The sequence below is a fragment of the Pipistrellus kuhlii genome, unplaced genomic scaffold, assembly GCF_014108245.1.
Source record: "Pipistrellus kuhlii isolate mPipKuh1 unplaced genomic scaffold, mPipKuh1.p scaffold_m20_p_3, whole genome shotgun sequence".
Lineage (NCBI taxonomy): Eukaryota > Metazoa > Chordata > Mammalia > Chiroptera > Vespertilionidae > Pipistrellus > Pipistrellus kuhlii.
Genome location: NW_023425529.1, coordinates 80935617 through 80958210, shown reverse-complemented (window position 1 = coordinate 80958210; position 22594 = coordinate 80935617). Strand labels below are relative to the sequence as shown.

General features: G+C 42.9%; 1 protein-coding gene across 5 annotated transcripts in view; it reads right to left on the bottom strand.

Annotated features, from left to right (window-relative positions):
- Window positions 1-22594, bottom strand: part of CRACR2A (calcium release activated channel regulator 2A) — a 132025-nt gene that overhangs the window by 71072 nt on the left and 38359 nt on the right. For 3 of the 5 annotated variants that reach the window (XM_045588356.1, XM_036457171.2, XM_036457172.2), the window contains one exon: window positions 1582-1832. In XM_045588356.1, the coding sequence (XP_045444312.1) occupies window positions 1582-1797 (216 nt within the window). In that variant the 5' untranslated portion in view covers window positions 1798-1832. Of the gene's footprint in view, window positions 1-1581; window positions 1833-8142; window positions 8190-22594 lie in introns of those variants that run through there. The other 2 variants (XM_036457173.2, XM_036457175.2) reach the window with 1 other exon arrangement.

Below are 22594 nucleotides of genomic sequence, written 5' to 3'. Positions count from 1 at the left end.
ATGAAGGTTAACTGTGATCTACACAGTGAGTTGCACTGTGCATGTGACCCAGAATGACCCTCAGTAAATGTGAGTTCCCTTTTCTTTGTTTCTAGAAGGCAGAAGCAAAAGTTAAGGATGCCATTAGAACCATGACCACCAAGCACCACTACCAGCCCTGTGAACGAAGTTCAAAGACAGGGGTTTATCACTGGTTTGCACAAAATACATGAAATCTGGCTTTCTACGTGAAGTGAGGCTTTGGGATGAGTTTCTGTGAAAGACATTTATTGAAGGGTCAATTACTGAAAGCAATTAAACCCATAAGTCTGAGCTCACTGTGGCTTAGCTGGTTCTGTTTCCTGGGACTTTCCCCCTCAATTTGTGCAATGACTGGATGGTGGAAGGGTGCTAGGAGAAGCCAGAAAACACCATCCTCTGGGCCAGGAGAGAAAGACCCATTTATCTTAACCTCCACACCTCGTGACTCACACAAGTGAGCAGCAATGGGGTTGAAACTAATGAGGTCTGCATTTCATTGTCCAACTTTAGCATATTGGGAAAACTAGACTTAAAAAAAGAAAACCTGGCCATTGTAGGTCTTGCTTCTAATAATATAGCTGGATTTCCCTCCAAAAATGCTCTTGACAGAGCAAGTGATGACAAGCGGTGGAAAAGATATGCTTCCATAGAGCTCTAGTGAAATCTGCATTTTATTTACTCACATCAGGGTGAAATCATGACTGCAGCATAAGAGACTTAAGTGAGACACCAAGAAGAACCAGACTAGAGGTGGACAAACCATTTCCTAGCTCTAAATCAGACATATCCCACTTTTATATGACCAGTCAGCTAAGAATGGCCTTTACATTTTAAATTGGTTGAAAAAATCTTTTAAAAAATATTTGGTGGTGCATGAAAATTATTTAAAATTCAAATTTCAGTGTCCATAAATAAAGTTTTATTGAAACAATGCCACTCTCATTCATTTACATATTGACTATGACGACTTGTGCAGAGCTGAGCAGTCAGGATAGAGACCACATTGCCCATAAAGCCTAGAATATATATTCTCTGGCCCTTTTCAGACCGTTTGCTGAGCCCCACACTAGTAGGTGTGTGCACTGAGGGTCTGCAATCTCTCTCTCTGGAATGCTGACAGGAGGGGTTAGGTGTGGTTGGGTTTTAGCATAAGGGACAGACAAGATGAGCGCCAGAAATGCCTTTCTCTGTGCGCTGCCCCGACACACATGGCATCTCCCAGGAAGGACTTCAGCAGAGCTTTGATGTGAAGCAACAAGTTGGTGCCTTTTCACCTGTTTCAGAAGGTTCTTCATCATCTCTGACAAACATCTCTTATATTGCTATCACCCTCTCCCCAACCCTGGGGAGTTACTGAGTCAGAGAGGGGAAATAACCCCCGAGTATGACAGCAAAACCAGAAAATAAGGGAACCAGGAGCTTGGACTGATGCTTCCTTCCAGGGCAGAGTGATGGCCGCTTTTCTGTGTAGGATGTTGCCTCCAAGGGGCCAAGTTGTAAGCTGAGACAGGGGGACCTAGGCCATTTGGTTTTCCAGGTGGACAACCTCGCCCCTCTTACCTGCATATCTCTCCTGGCGATAAAGCCCTTGCCCTCTGCGTCACAGGTCTGGAAGAATTCCTGTGCCTTCCTCAGCATGGCTACCTCCGCCAGCACCATCTCTTGTGTCTCCATACACTCCAGGCTGTCCAGGGCACCCAGGCAGGCCCCATTCCCCTTCGGTCCCCGGGCTGGTTTCTGGGGCCTAGAAACCACTTTCTGGTCAGGGGTAGCCATCCAGGTTTGTCAATTTCTCCAAATCTTTTCAGACCCTGAGAATGGAAGATGAGAGAGAGAGGTGGGTGTGGTGGGGATGAAGTAAGGATGAGAAAGAATGACAGGGGATGAGAGAGAAGCACAGAACTGCTTATAAATGTGCCCAGGATCTCTTAGCAACCACCTCTTAATTAGCAAAAGCTCAGACAAGGGGAAGTGTGCCATGATGGCTAATTGATCAGCCAGCCCATCAAAGAGAAAAGAGAAGAGCAGATAAAAAAAATAAACACTTCCAAACCGAAATAAAATGGGTAGAGGAAGCCTGAAAATAATTTCTCGCAATTTAAACCAACAACAACAGATCCTGATAGACCAGCTACCATTTATTGAGTATTTACTTATAGGCAGGCACCAGGCAATGGTCTCTCTTTCTCTATGTCATCATTTATTTCTCTCATCTCTCTGAAATAGATATTATCATCTTTATTTTATTGAGGCTCAGAGAGATTGAATGAGTTGCCAAGGCTACACAGCAGTTTGTACAAATTTGTGATTTAAAAAATAAGTTAAACACCTAACTTGTATTTGATATCAACCCCACACTGTCCTGACTCCTCCTGAGCCAATGTTGGAGGGCTCCCCTCTCTCAGACGCACTCTCTCCTATGTCACTCACAGCCAACAAGTTCTTGGTGAGCTCTTCGCCTCTGCCACAGATCCATGGAGGTGGTGATGGCTGGATGAGAAAGTGCACCTGGTCCTCAAGAAGCTTCCTGCTGTATTGGACTTCCCAGGCCTGATTTCTATGATTTGTGATTCTGTCTTCAGCCAACATAGAATCACAAATCACAGACCTCAATCAGGGTGTGTGTGTGTGTGTGTCCTCATCCAAGGATAGTTGTCATTAATTTTTAGAAAGAATGGAAGGGAGGTGGAGAGACACAGAGAGAAACATCAATGTGAGAGAGACACATCGATCGATTGCCACCTAGGTTTGTTAATCCAGGGCCAGGGATTAAGCCTGCAACCTAGGTACATGCCCTTGACTAGAATTAAACCCAGGATCCTTCAGTCTGCAGGCTGATACTCTATCCACTGGGCCAAGCCAGCTGGGGCTCAATCAGGTTCTTAAAGCCCCTCCAAAAGTTTTTTTTTTTATATATATAAGGTTCAGTGTAATGTGATGTCATAGAAGAAGGCACACAAAATCCGACTTCTACACTGTTTCCCCAAAAATAAGACAGTGTCTTATATTAATTTTTGCTCCCAAAGATGCACTAGGTCTTATTTTCAGGGGATGTCTTATTTTTCCATGAAGAAGAATACGGTACACATTTATTGTTAAATGAAAATAAAGGAAATTTATTACCTGTATATGGTACAGTAGTACGGTAGTTGTCAACACAAACCAGATAAACTGTGAATCCTACAGTATCAAGAATTTACTCACTTATTCAATGACAATCACGCCATCATCTTCTGGAACATCATCATAACAATCCAATTCCTGAATTTCCTGATGAATTTCTTGTGACTCCATTTCTTTCAGAATCAGTGGACAAAATCTCTCATGTTTAGCAATAGCACTGTCTTTAAATGAGTACTTCTCTGTCAAGTTAGCCTGCTCTCAGTGCATTTGCAATGCAACTGTCAGTGATTTTCTCCCATGAATTCTTCATCCAAGTCACAACTTCTTGCAGTTTAGGTTTCACAAAGTTTCCACGTTGATTTCTCTCCATTCTATTTTCAAAGTAGTCATTAATTTCCATGAGCAAATTGTCTTTGAATGGCTTGTTTATTGCAATATCAAGAGTCTGGAGATAGGCCATCATTCCTGCGGGGATCATTATCTGACCTATTTTTCTTTCATGAAGAAATGTCTTCATGTCTTTAGTGCAGTGAGTGCTGGCTGCATCCCAGACTAGCAGACCTCTTTGGCTCCCTCGCATAACAAGCGGCAGCATTAAAACGACCCCCTTCCTTATAACTGCTTGTGTGGCCCAGGCTTTTTCAGTTTCAAGAATAAAAATGCCCAAAACATGTTCAATCTTTTCCTTCTTGCCCTTAGAAATGATTAAAGGTGGGATTTTAGTGCCATCCAGACGAATTGCCAAAATACAGGAAACGTGTGCACTTTCGTAAGCAGTGGAGGAAATGTACACTAAGGAGGCACCCCGCTGTTCAATTGTTGTTTGAGTTGATTGGCCCATAAACACTGCAGTTTCATCCATAGCAATCATGTTGGAAAGATTGTATTTAGAGAAGTCAGCATCATCAATAAAGGACTTGAATGCAAGTGTTCGCTTAATAACTTGAGTATCTTCCAAACTAAACAATGTTGTAGATCTTCTTAAAGACAGTTCACTTCGCTGAAGGAAATTATCCAGCCAGTGTTGTTATGCTTTGAAGTCTTCGGGGGCTGTGTCAAACTGTGGTGCCATTGCAAGGGCAAATTCTTGAATCTGAGCCCTATTCACAACCAAAGCCTCTGCTCTCCTGTCAACAACCCATTCACAGATCAGGTCTTCCAGCTCGGAAAATAATGGTTGCCGACCTGATCCACACTTGTGTTTTTAGCATTTCCCTTGTCCACTTGTTCAATGAGGTTACCATACTCTGCTTGCCATTTTCAGACCAATCGGATACTCAACATCTTCTCTTTGCAGAAAGCAGTAAGATTTTGGCCCCAAGAGTCTTCCACGATTCCTTTCTTGTACCCCACAGAGTAGCTTTTTCTTTTTGCACTCATTTCTAGGGGTAAAAAAAAGGAATTGGGGTATCAAGGTGGGGGGAGGGGGATCACTTAAAATGACACAGGGGGGATCAGAGGAGGGAATCAAAATGGCACAGGAGAATCAGAGGGGGGATTACCATTTTAGTAACCCCTTTTGATCATCCTGTGTCATTTTGATTGCCCCCTCTGATCCTCCTGTGTCATTTTAAGTGATTTCTCTCCCCCTACCCCTGTGCCACTGAACACCTTCACCAGACATCCCCCCTTACCCCTTTATCAGACATTTACCTCCTGGGGCCTGCCTGGGGACTGTCACTGGGCTTGCTGGGGCCTGGATCTGGGCTGGAGCAGGGTCTGCCACTGACTGAGAACCTTTAGTCATCATGAGGGCTGCGGCGAGCATCAGGTAGTGTCACCAGAGACAGACCAGCACTCACCACCTTCCCCACGTCCCGTCTGCTCTAATCCTCCTGTTCTTCTAGTACATGCATCTGCAAAAGTCTCCTCCTCTCTCCCGCCCCGCGCTCACAGCTCACTCTGACCTCCGCTCCGCCTCCACACAGCAGTGACGTCAGGACTCCGAGTAACGTCACTGGTTGCTAGACACCAGTCAGGGCGGCCCTAGCGACCAGTTTATGGTAAATTAATTTTCATTATGAGACAGAGCCTAGGGGGGGCCTTATTTCTGGGGGGATGCCTTATATTTCACTCAGAAGGAAACCTGTAAGTAGGTCTTATTTTCGGAGGATGTCTTATTTTCGGGGAAACACGGTAGTCTGGACTGCACTGTGATTTATGAGACCTTGAACAAGTCACCTGTCTGGGCCTCAGTTTCCCCATCTGTACAATGAGAAGACTGGGCCTGCTTGTCTTTAAACGTCTTTCTTGCTCTAACAGTCTGGACGTCTGACATTTTAATATAATTAAATGTTTTTAGTGAAAATTGGGTTAATATGATAAAAGAAAATAGCAATATCCTTGGAGTTTTCCATCTGAATTTTCAGAAAGAAGACTAGGTCCAAATTTCAAATGTATGACAATATTTGAATTTAAAAATATAGCTATGCACTGTAATGCATTTTATGGGAAACTAGAGAAAGTGAAGTCCTAAATCACGTCTCCTGTGACCATGGTCAGAATAAAGACAGAAAAATCACTGAATCACCAGGTGGGTTTCTCTGATTATTAGAGTCTGGGCCTGTGGCTCAGCTACACCATGACTCTGAAATCATCTATTATTTCAGTCAGCACCTTCCATCTGTGAGATTTGTCCAGAGTTGTGGGCCTGAAGCTGGATGCCTTGGCCCCAGGAATTGACTCTGCAGAACAGAGCGGGACAGAGCAGGGTAAGCTCCCCTTCTCTCTGTGCTCGGGCTGAGCAAGGAACTCCCACCCTGACTCCTCGGACCAACCCCTCACTCGGGAAATGGTCTTTCCTTCATCCCCACATGTGCATGCGGGCCATCACCTGATCAGAGGCAGATTTAACATTTTTATTCTGTCTTTCCCAAGGGGAACTGTCTTGCATGTAAGTCCCCAGAGAGCAGAGCAATGTCTGCAAAGCTTATTTATGTGCACTGCCTAGCACATCTGCGTGCAATGCTGAGCTCAGGGAGGGCCTTTGGATAATGACAGTGGTGCTATCTGAGCTTCTGTAAATACACAGCATGAGCAGAGCAGCTGCGGTCTTCCTGATTCTGCAAGGTCTCATCCCCACCTGCTGTCCCAGACCCTAGGCTAATAAAACCTGTCATTCCCAGGCTCCTAACCTACTTCATCCTATTGAAACCTATATCCTTCCATAAGGTACGTAGGATTAGGATTCCTGTTAAACAGATGAGAAAACCAAGTTTGGTATAGAATAAGTAACTCAGATCAAAGTCTAGAATAGTTTCAGACTCATGTACTTACTGTATCAGATTGCCTTCCTATCATAGGTCCCAGCTGTGGGTCTGTTATCAGTCTACACATCCCCAACTGATAACAACCTAAGTCACCTTCCAGAGGCATGCTCATCATTTTAACGTTTTTCATTCATTCATTCATTCATTCATTCATATATATTGATTACCACATAGCAAGCTCTGAGCTAACTTTGAGAAATGGAAACATGAATAAAACATGGTCCCCAACCTTAATGAATAAGTGTCTGTAGGATTTTAGTCATAGTGACTGGCCATGACGGAAGGTATTTTGAATTTTTTTAAAAATATATTTTATTGATTTTTTTCAGAGAAGAAGGAAGAGAGATAGAGAGCTAGAAACATGGATGAGAAACATCAACCAGCTGCCTTCTGCACAGCCCCCTCCGGGAATGTACCCGCAACCAAGGTACATGCCCTTGACCGAAATCGAACCCGGGACCTTCCAGTCCACAGGCCGACGCTCTATCTACTGAGCCAAACCGGTTCCGGCATTTTTTTTAAAACTTTTTTAAATTTATTTTTTATTTTTATGGAAGGTATTTTGGATTGGGTCCCTTTTTCATATCTTTCAAAACAGACTATACTGGTATAGCAATCACCCACTACTGACCAACTGTGTGACTTAGTGAGTCCCTGAACCACCCTGGGCATAGACATTAGTAAAGATGGTCTCTCAGTTCCAGGTCTGACTTTCTCTGGGTCTCCACCTTCCCTGGCCCATGTCACAGGTGATGCATGTTATAAAAGAGCCTATGTAATCTTTCTAAGGAAGCCAGCTCTGAATACGGATAGGTAGGTACCTTGTCTTATTTGATTTTAACCCCAGATCCTAGCCCTGAATATGGCATAGAGTAGGTGCTCATGGACTGTTTGCAGAAGACCAATCCTGCTAAATTCTTTGCAAGGCCTGAAAACATTCGTATTTCAGTCAGGTAGCTCCATATCCAGGATTCTTAAATCTCATAAAGAGTACTAGACTTCTGTCTCCAGAAAAGATGGAATAACTGAAACTGAAGTCAACCTTGCAGTTGAAATAATAAAAAAAATCCATGCAAAAATATGTATTTTAATGGTCTTCAAGACACTTGATATTATGCAAGAAAGACAGGGCTGAGACTAGGGTAAGCTGAGTGAGGCCCTAACGTGCAAAATTAAAGAGGCATTTACTCTCAGTTGCTAGCCCTGTGTTGCCACAACTCCATATGTTCTTAAGACTGAGGTAAAATTTTTAAAGGGGATCCAAAATGTAAAGAGGAATCCACTTTCAAACTATGTATCCAAGAGTGTTTATCATCTAAAATTTTCACTGTAGGGACTGTACTCACCTCACACTAAGCCAAGTCCTGCTCTTGAGAGGTGGGAAACAAACAATGGAAGTCCCGTTGCCTAAAGACATTTTCTGTCATGGCACAGGAAAGGAAAATCCAGGCAGAGCCCAGAAACTCCCTAAATTGAGAAAACCCAACTATATGCTGCCTGAAAGAAAAGCACTTTAAACATAAAGACACAAATAGGTTAAAAGTTAAAAGTTGGAAAAAATATACCATGTTAACACTATTCAAGAGAAAGCTGCATATTAATTAATATGCAGATAATGTAGATTCTAGAACAACTTTATCTTCTAGAATATTAATGAAGATAAAATCATTTCATAATGATAAAAAAGTCAATTCATCAAAAGATGTAACAGTCCTAAACATTTATGCACCTGATAACTGGATTTTAAAATGATGAAGTAAAAACTGATTGATAGAACTGCAAGGAGAAAGACACAAATCCATGATTATATTAAAATATTTCAATTCCCCTTTATCAATAATTAATAAAACAAGTAGACAGAAGTCAGTTAAGAACACAAGAATTAAACAATACTGTCAACTACTAGTAATTGACATTTATAGAACACTCCTCTTAACAAAAGCTGTATACACTTTATTTTCAAGTGCATATGAAATATTTACCAAAAAATTTCTTATTCTGGTCCATAAAACAAGTTTCAATAAATTTAAAAGGATTCAAATCATAAAAGTATGTGCTCTGATCTTAGTGGAATTACATTAGAATCAATAATAGAAAGACTTCTGTGAAAACCTCAAATATGTGGAAATTATGAACCTCACTTCTGAATTAACCCATGGGTCAAAGAAATGAAAAGGAAAATTAAAAAGTATTTAGAACTAAATGAACATGAAAGCACAATAATTTATATAGAAATTTGTAGGCTATTGCTAAAGCAGTACTCAAGAAAAAAATTTTATAGTACTAAACACATATATAAGAAAAAAACTCAATTACCTCAGCTTCTATTCTAAGAAAATAGAGAAAGACAAGCAAATTAAACCCAAAATAAAAGGGAAAATAATGAAGATCAAAGCAGAAATCAATAAAATAGAAAGCAATAAAGAAAAACAGAGAAAACTTAAACTAAAATCTGGTTCTTTAAGAGCAATAAAGAGAGAAGATCCAAATACAATTTCAGGAATTTGAAAGATAAAAGCATTACAAATTTTACAGACATTGAAAGACTAATAAGGGATTATTATGAACAACTTCATAACAATAAACTTGACAATTTAGAGGAAATGGACAAATTCCTTGAAAAACATTAAATATCAAAAAAGAAATAAATGACAGTCATTCTCTCAGGAATGAGGTAATACCTCATTGACGTTTTAATTTGCATCTCTCTGATGACTAGTGACTTTTTAGCATTTTTTCAAATGTCTCTTGACCATCAGTATGTCCACTTTAAAGAAGTGTCTTGGCCAAAATCGGTTTGGCTCAGTGGATAGAGCATCGGTCTGCGGACTGAGGGATCCAAGGTTCGATTCCGGTCAGGGGCATGTGCATTGGTTGCGGGCACATCCCCAGTGGAGGGTGTGCAGGAAGCAACTGGTCCATGATTCTCTTGAATCATCGACGTTTCTGCTCTCTATCTCTCTCTCTTTCTCTCTGTAAAATATCAATAAAATATATTTAAAAAAAAAGAAGTGTCTAAGTCCTTTGCCCATTTTTTAATTGGATTGTTTGTCTTCCTTTCATTACATTATATGAGTTCCTTATGTATTTTAGAAATTAACTCCTTACCAGATGTAACATTGGCAAATATGTTCTCCCATGCAGTGGGCTCTCTTTTCTTTTTCTTTTCTTTTTCTTTTTTTTTTTATGGTTTCTTTTGCTGTGCAGAAGTTTCTTATTTTGATGAAGTCCCATTTGTTTATTTTCTCTTTAGTTTCCCTCGCTCTAGGAGATGTATTGGCAAACATATTGCTGCAAGAGATGTCTGAGATTTTTCTGCCTATGGTTTCTCCCAAGATTTTTATGGTTTCACATCTTATATTTAAGTCTTTTATCCATTTTGAATTTATTCTTGTGTATAGTATTATATAAATGAATGGTCTAGTTTCTTTTTTTTTTTTTTTCCATGTATCTGTCCAATTTTCTCTATCATTTATTAAAGAGACTGTTTTTACTCCATTATATTCTCTTGTTTCCTTTGTCAAATATTAATTGAGCAAAGATGGCTTGGGTCAATTTTTGGGTTCTCTGTTCTGTTCCATTGATCTATATACCTGTTCTTGTGCCAGTATCAGGCTGTTTTGAGAACAGTGACTTTGTAGTATAACTTGATATCTGCAATCGTGATCTCTCCAACTTTGTTCTTCCTCAGGACTGCTGTGGCCATTTGGTGACAATGAGGTACCATCTCACACCTGTCAGAATGGCTATCATCAACAAATCAACAAATGACAAGTGCTGGAGAGGATGTGGAGCAAAGAGAGCCCTGGTACACTGCTGGAAGGAATGCTGACTGGTGTAGCCACTGTGGAGAACAGTATGAAGTTTCCTCAAAAAATTAAATATGGAACTGCCATTTGACCCAGTAATTCCACTTCTAGGAGTATATCCTAAGAAACTCAAACACCAGTCAGAAAGAATATATATGTACCCCTATGTTCATAGCAGCATTATTTACAATAGTCAAGATTTGGATACAAAGTGCTCTATATAAAAATCAATTGTATTTCTGTATACCAGCAATAAAAAGTTAAAATAAAAAAACACACATGATAGCATAAAAAATTGTGAAATATGACAAAATGTGTAATACCTATTCGCTGAAAGCTACAAAATATTGATAAGAGAAATTAATAAAAACAGAAATAAATGGAGAAATATGTATGTCCACAAATTGGAAGACTAAATACTAAGATGTCATTTCTCCCTAAATTCATGTATAGATTCATCTCAAACCCAATCAAAATTTGAGCAGGGATAGAAATTGATAAGACACTCTAAAATTTGTATGGCAATACTAATGAAAATAAATGTATAATAGCCAAAATAGTTTTGAAAAATAATAAAACTGAAAGACTAACACTGCTTGATTTCAAGACATGAATCTATAGTAATCAAGGTAGTGTGGAATCAGCATCAAGACAGAAAAATAAATACATGGCATTACATACAGAATCCAAAAATAGATCTGAATATATAATTTATTTTTTACAAACATGCAAAGCCAATCCAGTAGAGAAAGCATAATCTTTTCAGTAAATGGTACTAGAATAATTGGATATCTATTTGCAAAAAGAATTACAATTCGTACATTATGCCACATACAAAAATTGACTCAAAATGGATCATAGACCTAAATGTAAAATCAAAATATATAAAACTTCAAGAACATGTTTGTGACACCAATAATTCAAATTGTATTAAAATTTTAAATTTCTGCTCTTTAAAAGATACCATTTAAGTTATAGACTGGGGGGAAATATTTGCAAAGCATATATCTGATAGAGTATTTTGTTCAGTTTATATAAAGAACTCTCAAAACTCGTAAGAAGATAAACAATTCAATTTTTAAAAGGGGCAGAATATTTGAACAGGCACTTGAAATATAGATATCAAATAATTACATGAAAATGTTCAACATCATTAGTCATAAGGGAAATAAAACTTAAACTGCAACAAAATATCACCACACACTTGTTGGAATAGCTAAAAAGAAAACGATTGACAATACCAAGTCTTGGCAAGGATGTGGCACAATTGGGTGTCACCTCTTACACTGTAGTGGAGAATGTAGAATGGTACAATTCCTTTGGAAAACATTTATCAGTTTCATTAAGAAGTCAAACTTCTACCCAATGATCCAGCCACCCCACTGCTAAATATTTTATCCAAGAGAATCAAAGCATAGGTCCATACAAAGACTTGCACATGAATGTTTATAAAATGTTAGTAATCGTAACCAAAACAACAGAAATGCTCACCAGCAGAGTGGGAGACAAATAGTGTTGTGTGCATACAAGGGAATGCTATTCCAAAGAGAGGGAAAGCACTATTGATTGACCCAAGCAACAAAATAGTCATGTGAATGAATGAAGCCAGGCAAGAAAGATTACTAGTACTGGTACAAACTATTTGATTTAATGTACATAAAATTATATAAAATGATGACAATGTATTGTGACAGAAAAGAGATAAGGAAGGAGAAGGGTGAAAAAGGGGGATTGCAAATTAATTAAGAGGAAACTTTTTTGGATGTGTGGATATATTCGCAATCTTAATTGTGGGAGATATGTACATATATATACATACATACATGTATACAAATATATGTCAAAATTTATCAAAGGGTATACTTTAAATATTTGTAGTTTATGCAATAAATGTATTTAAAAAGAATACAATAGGTCCAAGCCAAAACCTTCTTATGTCCTCCAGGACTTGCAAATCTAGCCCTGCCTATTGTACTTCATCTCAGCAGCTTGATTCCTTTTTTAACATTCAATCTAACAAGCAGGAAATGGCTGAAAATTAAGTAATTTCCCTGTGAAGACTCTCAGTCCTTCTGGAAAAAGGGGGAGCAGGCAGAGCACCTCTTGAAGCCCATCCCCATTGTGAGTTCAGCACCCTTCCTCTTACTCCTTGGCTTCTCTTGGCCTGCAATCTGCACAGCATCTGTGGGTCTTCCAAAGGGAATGGAAGACAAAACAACAGAAGCGATCTACTTTCAACTCAAAAGAAAATGGAAGCTCAGTGTTAAGCTCTGTGGTCTCACATTCAGATGGAGCCCAGGATGTCTTGACTCAGAGCTGGAAACAGCTTTCTGTTCCAATGAGTTTTCAAAGCAGCAGACAGCATATCTGCAAAAAGGAAGTGGTGGGTTGTGGTCCAAGGCAAAGGGAAAGGGCCATCACCATCACAATGAAAACAGAGAAATTGCTTTTATAAAATTGAATTTATTGGGCTGACATTGGTTAATAAAGTGATATATGTTTCAGGAGTACAGTTCTATAATACATCATCCATGTATTGTGTCTTTCCCACCCCAAACCATGTTTCTTTCCATCACCATTTATTCCCCGCTTATCCTCTCCTGCTTCCCCTGCCCCTTATATGATTTCACTTACATGTGAAATCTAATGAACAAAAGAAACTAACAAACAAAATAGAAACAGACTCAGTGTTATCAAAGGGGAAGGGGAAGAGGGTCTGGGTGAAAAAGGTGAAGGTGTTAAGAAAAAACAACAACAACAACAAAAAAAAACACCTGCAGACAACAGTATGGACAGAGAAACTACTGTTTATCTGCCTGTCCCTCAGAGCAGACCACTCTTCTCCCCCCAGAATGAGTCCATAAAAGCCTTTGTAACAGATGAAGTTATCCAGCCCTCAACCATTTCCAGGAACATTTCCCAGACTTCCAAAGTAATTCTAACAGCTTGGTAACAATCAGAAAGTTCATAGATCAAGCCTAAACCCCTCCTAAGGTTTCTAAGCTAATTTCTCCCTCACTCTGGGCTCAGCTGAGATGGGGAACAGCTAGTAGCTCTCTCCATGCCATATCCCTGGCAAACTTGAAAGCGGCCACTAATCCACCCTGATCTCCCTCATATCTCTCCCGCAGCACACAGTTAGGAAATCAAAAACCTCAAAGCATCTTCAGGACCCACCAGACCTCCTCAATTACCCAGCTCCCGAGGAGGGATGCTCCCTAGGCGGCAGCAGCCAAGTCTCCGCCATTGGCTCTGAAGTGGCTGCCACACGAAGGCAGAGACAGGTGAGTCTTGACAAAATGCAGAGGGGACAGGAGGGCTGCTGCTGGAAGGGTTCCAAAGGCAGCTCCAGTAATGGGTGTGAGAGACAGAGAATGGTGCTTGGTGGGCCACAGAGTGGAAAGGTCACCCTCTCAAAGGCACTTGCATACACTTACCTTTTTGTATGGATGGGCAGACACATGGCCCTCCTGGTGGCCTGTGGTGGGTGACATTATACCACCAAGTCCCATGCAGCCAGGGCAGTCAATGGGAGGTTGATGGGCCTCTTGATTCTATCCCCTCATAGAATATTTCTTGTTTTATTGCTTTTTGTTTATTAGTTTGTTTTGTTAGAATTTGATTTGGGGTGCAGGGTTTGAGCTCTACAGTAATAAGAATAGTAACAAGAGCTGACACTCCTAAGGTGCCATCCCACCCTCGTTACAGGAGAAAGAAGGGGCTCAGGGAGCTGAAGAAAGCTGTTTGTGGCCACATGGCTGGTGCCCCAGGTGGCCTGGCATCTGGCCTTGGAGTCTGAGTTCTTATCCCCAGAGTAAGGGGCCTATCAGAGAAGGGGCAGGATTTGCCCAAAGCCCTCTCCCCCAACCACTACCACCACCACGTGTCAAAGAAGCACACAGCAGTCTCACAGGGAGCAGGGAAGGTCTAGTTTCCAGACTGGCCTGGCTTGAGCAGTGGTAGGGGGAGGAGAGGAGTTGAGAGAGAGGTTGGAAGGGATGGAGAGAGGAACCCCCTGAAGAAGCGGCTTGGCCACTCTGCCCTCACTGAGAATATCCTCACACTTGCCTCTCTGCCTTGGTCTCAGCAGAGCCATGGGGAGTGGGAGGGGCAAGGGCATGAACAGCAGCCAGGCCACCTGTGAAACCCAGAGGTTTGGTTAAAGCACTTTCTCCCCATGTACTAAGATGGATTTAAAACATACCTTTAGCGGTGAGGAGATGGGGGAATGGGGGGTGCAATTCAACCCTTAGCAAGTAATGACACAGAAGATCTTGAGACTTAGGGAAGTGGGGAGAGGAGCGAAGAAAAGAGGATGGGAAGGAAAAGGGACATTTAAGGGTCCTGTTGCAGCCAACTTTTGGAAAGTTACTGTGCCTTCCTTGAGTTTAATCCCAGGGCACTCTGCAGCTTGGTGTACACCACATGTCTCAATGAGCCAACCCCAGGGCAAAGAAGCTGGGGTATTTATGTACCAACCCTATCAGTCACTGGGGGGCATTAATTCCGCGCACTCCACTTTGCCATGGGTGCAGTGGTGCAGGAAAGCCCCAGTCAGAGACAGATACTGGAAGTTGCCAGAAGACATGGAAATGGTCAGGCCCCCTGATGTGGGTGGGGCCCTAGTAACATCACAGGGGGAGATAGGGTGAGGATAGGTTCTGGGCCACCCACATGGCTCCCCAATCCTGCTTTTCACTAGGGAGTGTTTGCCTAGGTAGCTAGTTAGTTGTAAATAAAGGAAGGGAGGAAATGGAATTAGACATTAAGCCTAATAAACAAGGGAGAAATACTGGCTGAGCTTAATTAGGTTGAAAGCTACAGCTTTGCACATTCCCCCTGTCCCTCCTCTCCCCCAAATCCTCTAATTCTTGAAGCATGTAGGGAAGATTGGTTACTGGCCATTAACTGGGATTACCGAGGGAGTGATAAAACAATAAAGGGGAAATTCCTCTGCTGGGCACATGTCCAGTACGAGCCAAGATGGAGACCATAAGGGAGAGGCGTCTAGCCTGGGAAAAAGGCCTGCAAACGATTGGGAAAGAGATTGGTCAGTTTGAAAGCCCGAGGTAATACAATAAAAATTTAACAAAGGTCTCTCTGGGTAACACGTGTTCGTTTGTTTGTTTGTGCATTCGCATGTTCAGGCCCAAGCACGGCTCCGTGTGCTGGCCAGGTCGGGCAATGCAGCACCAGAGGGAGCACACCTGGAAACAAGGACTGACCTAGCTGGACGGGGACAGGGACTGAGCTGGACTAAGCTTCGGCATCGCCTGAACTGATGACACCGGATTTCTGGATCCTGGACCTCCTTCTGGGCTTGATGAAGGTAGGCTGGACTTCTTCCCCAGCGGGATGGAGCTTAACCTCCTGGCCATGGAGGAGACACTGACTCACCCTGAAAACAATCGATTGTGTTTTCATCAGCTTCAATAAATCTTCCCACTGCATCTCATCCTCCACGCGTAGTTTCTGAAACACTTTTCTCACACCACAAGAACCTCATTTCCACCAGCAACAGGACAAATGTGGCGGGTGAGGTGGGGGAAGGCTGGGGATCAGAGCAGAGAGGAAATGCCATCTCTCTCCTCCTCCCCATGGAAAAGAGGAATCCAACACAGAAGGACGGTAAGGGTCAAATTCCCCTAAGATCAAATCCTGCCTCTACCACCTCCTAGCTGCAGGGCCTTGAGCAAGTTAACATCTCCAGGACTGTTTCTCCATCTGTAAAATGCAAATGACTGCATCTACTTCATGTGAGGACTACGTGACTTAAAGCATGTAAAAGACCTTAAAATGATACCTGGCACTGAGTAAGGAGTTGATAGAGATGTTAGCTCTTGTGATTATTTCTAAGGCATTTTCAATATTAACCTGTTTCGTTCAAAATTCTGATAGTAAGATCATTCTTTGGGAGGTGATGAAATACCCTGTTTCCCCAAAAATAAGACAGTGTCTTATATTAATTTTTTCTCCCAAAGTTGCGCTAGGTCTTATTTTCAGGGGATGTCTTATTTTCGAGGAAACACAGTAGTTAAAGACACTATAAACCAATAATGACACTAATTACACTTTGTAATTTAAAGAGAACGTTCACTTCTGTGACCTCATTTCCATAGTGATTATGTGAAGATGTCAGGACTGTCTGCCTTTTTCCGCTTTTATGAATGAGAATATCATTCTCCAAAAGGTTAAATGACACGTCTCAGGTCATGAGCAAGTTGAGCTGGGACTCAAACTTAACGCCACTGAGAGGTAAGGGAAAAGACCAGGTGCATACTAGGGCTACATTTGTTTCCTAGGACTCAACAAAGGGAAGTTTTTCAATTCCTTCCCCCTCTCTAGATCTGCCCCAACTCTCAGTATTGCCTGTGCCTTCAGGGCCCAGTTTTCAGCCACCTCCTCTGAGAAGCCGTCCCTGACCACCCGGGCATCTGTGTCTCAGAGTCCGCTCTCCTGCTTCTGGCATTAGAACACACTGCTTGGTCTGGTGGAAACAAGCCCAGAATGTATGGCTGGTCAGCCAGACATCTGGGTGACAACCTGATATTTCTACGCTTTTTCCTCAAAGGCAGAAGCCTCCTTAATAACACTTAATAAGAATGAAATTGATATTTGCTCATTTGAATGAACAAATATCCCACCAATTCCCAGCCTGGTACTTCACATACAACAGTTGCTCAATAAATGTGTGTTGGTTTCTTATTAAAACCATTGAGAGTGAGGGCTCAGAGTGGTGAACATTTGTGGTATAATAAAAAATATTTGTTCCTAGCACAGAGCTCCTGAAATCCTTGGAATTTCCTGAGTGAAAGTAGTATTTTTTTTGTAACTTATTATGAGCCCCTTTCATCTATACCTGAGTATATGCTAATGAGCTTGCTGTAGGCAGGCCCTAGATAGCTATTGGATGGGGCTGATTGCCAGAGGAACCACCATGTGATTACAGGGTGAGGATTTTCAGGTCCCCCCACCCTTCCACTTCTAGGAAGGAGAGGGACAGTTATTTCATCAATCATGCCTATGTGATGAAACCTCCATACAAGCCCTAGCCCAGGGCTTGGGGAGCTTCCAGTCGGTAAGTACCTGGAGGTATGCTCTGGAGAGCACGGAGGCTCTGCACCCTCTCCCCACACTTTGCTCCATGCACCTCTTCCCTCTGGCTGTTCCCGAGTTATATCCTTTATAATATGCTGATATCAGTAACTAAAGTGCTCTCCTGAGTCCTGGGAGTTGTTCCAGTGAATTACTGAACCTGAGGAGGGGCTTGAGGGAAGCCCAGAATGTATAGCTGGTCAGTCACACACGTGAGTGACAACCTGGGACTGGCATCCAAGTGGGGACAGTCTTGTGAGACTGAGCCCTTAATCTGTGGGGTCTGTGTTAATGTCAAAATTGAACTGAGTCAAAAGACAGACATTTGGTATCAGAATGGTGTTGTGGGGGAAAAAGACACTGCAGTATTTAACATTCATTCTCTGGGCCGGGGTGGGGGGAAGCCCTAAGCTATCGTACCTGAATATTCCTAGGGTGTCCATATTTCCACAAGGAAGGAATTGTGATGCTTGTGTTTCTGCCCAGGTGTCCTGAGAGGTCATTTCTGTGTCCCCAGCACTGTCTGCACAGGCCATGGCAGCTGATGCTATTTTAGACTGTGTCCCCACCCTGGATTACAGGGCAGGGCCTGTTTTAAACCCATCTGAGTACATGGGGGAAAGTGCTTTAACCAAACCTCCAGGTTCCACAGGTGGCCTGGCTGCTGTTCATGCCTCTCCTCCTCCCCCTCCCCATGACACTGTGTGGATCCTCTGCTGGGACCAGGCAGCAAATGTGAGGATCTTCTCAGTGAGGGCAGAGTGGCCAAGCCGCTTCTTTGGGGACTTTCCCTCCACACACCCCCCTTCCTCCCCCCTGCCCCCCCCCCCCTCCCCACACACACACATTGCTCAAGAGTCAAGTGTCAGCACAGGAAACAGGCCAGTCTGGAAACCAGACCTTCCCTGCTCCCTGTGAGACTGCTGTGTGCTTCTTTGGCACGTGGTGGCCGGGGGCTTTGGGAAAACCCCATCCCTTCTCTGATAGGCCCCTTACTCTGGGGATAAGAACACAGACTCCAAGGCCAGATGCCAGACCACCTGGGGCACCAGCCATGTGGCCACAAACAGGTTTCTTCAGCTCGCTGAGCCCCTTCCCTTTCCTGTAACATGAGCGTGGGATGGCACCTTAGGAGTGTCAGCTCTTGTTACTATTCTTATTACTGTAGAGCTCAAACCCTACACCCCAGATCAAATTCTAACCAAACAAACTAATAAACAAAAAGCAACAAAACAAGAAATATTCTATGAGGAGATAGAATCAGAAGGCCCAACAACCTCCCATTGACTGCCCTGGCTGCATGGGACTTGGTGATATAATGTCACCCACCACAGGCCACCAGGAGGGCCATGTGCCCGCCAGCCCATACAAAGGAGGTAGTGTATGCAAGCGCCTTTGAGAAGGCGACCTTACCACTCTGTGGCCGGCTGTTGTTTATGCAACCACTATATCTTGCCTGCTTTTTCCTCAAATTAGGCTCAATTTCCTTGTTCTAGCCTCAAGGGAGAAAGAGAACAGCTGTCATCTATAAAACACCTCTTCCATGTCTGGACAAACATTAATAAACACCCCTTCCCACTACTCTTGCTCTAATATGGAATACATCAAAGCCCGGGATAGCGGTTGCAGGTCTCTGTGAGACGGCTGTTGTTCACCCTAATTCCTCTAATAATTAGTGGTTGTAAACCACTCGGAAGATAAAAGGCATTTTATAAGAGCTAAGTCCTATTATGATTAGCTCTCCTCTATGCTGATGAGCACATCAAAGCCAACACAGCCACAGCATGGTGTCTGGTGCTTAATTAGATGTAGTTCAAGGTGGCTGGTATATATTAAAAAAAAAAAAAACGCTGCAAAATTTATCAACATTTAAAAAGTGCCTGCTTTCTTTCCCTCGAGACATGTTCTTTTCAAAGGCTGTTCCTGTTGATGCCTGTAAGGCTGCCAGCCAGGAGCTGGAGCTCATACAGCCTCTGGGCCCAGAAGGGAAGGATGCAATAACAGCACCTGCCTGTGGATAATGGCTCCTTGCTGTCAGCACGAGTTTGTGCCTGCACTCTCATTTTGTTTTGTTTCGCTAAAATTCTGCAATATGAGCGTGTAACACTATCCGCCTTTTGCAGAGGAGGGAGCAGGACCCACACATCATGAAGGTACCATTGGACAGGGGTGCAGTCATCAAGGCGACCCTTTTGATGCCCCAGCCACACCCCCAGGATATATGTACACCTCTGCCAACCCCACACCCAGCTTCTACGTGCCTTTTCTAACTCCCTCCACCTGTGACTCTCAGATGGCTGGCACTTGGGTGCTGGAGTCACTCTGTCCACATGGACGGAGCCAGAAATGCCTGAGTTTCCAGTCTCCTCTCAGCCCTGACCCCAGGGGCTGATGTTTACCTGTGAAAGCCCAGTGCTGTGGCCTCGAGCAGGGACAAATGCTGTCTTGTGATTTCTGCTTTAGAACACATCTGTGGGTCCAGGCTAAGGCTGGAACCTGCCTGACATCACTCTGGCTTCTTCCCCCCTCCTGTCCTGCTTCCTGCTTCTTTACTGGGTCTTCCTCGGAATGTTTCCTGAACAAAAATCACTGGACATTGGCCCCCCTCTCGGGATCTGCGTCTGAGAAACCAGACTAAGACAATTCTCTTGTCTCAGCACTAATGAGGCCATTTTGCATGTTTCCTATTAAATGCATCCTCCCAGATCCCCTCGGTTTCAAGCCTTCACTGCCAAGTCTCCAACCCTAATATCTTGCCTGTGTTTTTGTCTACTCCCAGGCCCCCTACTCCTAGCTCTTCTCTCTCAAAGCACCTATTTTCCCTTGGATCATGATATCCCAACTGCTTCTGAAAAAAACTAACCTTTGAGCTTTCCCTGGGCACGTGGAAGACACAGAACCAGCAGATGCTGAGAAAGATACAAAGGTATGTTAAAGACCAGCCCTTTCCTCAATGAATTTACAGTCGTGCAGGAGCCTAAGATACAAATACTGGAGGTAGAGGATCTGAGAAGAGCGGTGTGCATGCACACAAGGAAAACTGTAGGAGAAACAACTCAAAATTTCCCCCCAAACAGAGCCACTGTCCACAGCTCCCCACCCTGCTCGGTTCTGGCTGATTTACTTTGTCTTAAATGTCTAAGGAAATGGAGGTCAGCTCTGGCAGAGATGCTCCAAATGAGCGGAGATTCCAAAAAAAGCAGCTTGTATTTCATTCTGGTTGGCATTTTCTAAAAAGCAGTCCTACCTCAGGAAACAGCTTCAGATAGGGTAAATAATTTGACCTAGGAAAACAGCTACCGTGTTTCCCCGAAAATAAGACCTAGCGCATAGAAAGATAAGACATCCCCTGAAAATAAGACCTAGCGCATCTTTGGGAGCAAAAATTAATATAAGACACTGTCTTATTTTCGGGGAAACAGGGTAATTAGTGGCAGAGGATGAACTCAATCCTAAACATGCCTGCTTCTTTAAAACCTCAGTTTATCTGTAAAATATGACCAATGATTCCCACTTTGCACAATTGTTACAAAGATTTAAAAATAGCTTATCAAAAATATCTGATACAAGAAGCACTACATGATAGGAAATCAGTCTTATTACTTTCAGAGGTAATTATTGAGCCAATGAGTACTTTATATGCATATGTTAAAGGTTCTTAATACATATTACCAAAGTGCTTTAATAAAAACAAAAACAGCTAAACAAGGCCATGACAGCATTGCCCAGGGGACCTTTCTGAAATGCAGACCTAAACATGCTTCCTTGTGGCATTCAGAATCATTGCAGCATTATCCAAAATAACAAATATATAAAAACAGCCTAAGTACTTATCAATGATAAATGAATAAAGAAGAGGTAGCATATATACACAATGGAATACTATTCAGCCATGAAAAAGAAGGAAATCTGCTATTTTTGACAACCTGGCTGGAAGGGCTTTACCCTAAATTAAATAAATCAGACAAAGAAAAACACTATATGATGTCACATGTGTAATTCAAAACAAAATAAAAAACAAACTAAACCCATAGGTACCAAATACAGATTGGTGATTCCCAGAGGTGGGGTGTGGGAGGGTGGGAACCTAATCAGAGTATACCAGATGTCCAAGGACAATTTGCCATATGTATGTGTGAGGGCAATGACACAGCAGTTTTACTGCTCAGACTGCACAGATGTACCTCTCTATAACCCAAATATTGTTATCCCTATTTGTCCAAGTGGGTATAAAGATGTGCTACTGACTAGCAGGTTTGCAGCAGCTTTGTGGGGCTACTTTGAAGAACTGCTTTGTCTGATAGCTCCTTGTAATCAATGGCTACTTGGTCTGCAATAAAATCTCTCCTGTATGCCTACAACTTCTCATATCTTCTTCAAATGCCAATGAGGAGAGAAATGGGTGAAGGTGGTAGAAAAGAACAAACTTCCAGTTACAAGGTGAGTATGTCCTGGGGATGTAACATACATACAGCATGGTGACTGTAGCTAACAATATTGTATTTTCTTAGGGAGCAAATCCTAAAAGTTCTTATAACAGGAAAAAATATTGTAACTATGTGTGGTGATGGATGTTAACTAGACTTATTGTGGTGATCGTTTTTTCAATAGATTCAAATATCAAATCATTATGTGTACCTTAAAGTTACACAACGTCAATGCCAATTATATTTCAATTAGAGGCCCTGTGCACAAATTCATGCACAGGTGGGGTCCAGCTGGCCAGGCCCAAATTGGGGCCTGATCAGGGCTGGGCCAGACAGGGGAAGGGGCTATAGGCGATTGGCTGGAGGGCCCCACCCTCAATTGGGGTTGGGGGGCTGATTGGGGGCCAGCAGCCTGGGGGAGGGGCCATGGGTGGTTGACCAGCCAGTCCTGCACCTGATGGGGTGGGGAATGCAATGAGGGGAAGGGTGGACAAGGGCAAGGGCTATGGGAGGTTGGCTGGCCAATCCCACCCCCTATTGGGATGGGGGGTGCAATCAGGGGTAGGGCTGCAGGAGGTTGGCCACCCAGGTCCGCCTCCTATTGAGGTGGGGTGGCAATCAGGGTGGGCCAGCTGGGGATGGGGTTGCAGACTATTGTGGTGGGGTAGACTGATTGGGGATGGGGCTGCCCTGGGGGCAGGGAGGGGGAGTTTGCAGCTCTTGACCAGGGGCAGGCCAGCTGGGTGGAGGTGACTGTGAGGTTGGCCAGCAAGTTAGCCAGTTCACTGGCCACAGTGGGCATCATAGCAACCAGTCATTATGGTCATTATGGACATTACAGTTGCTGGCT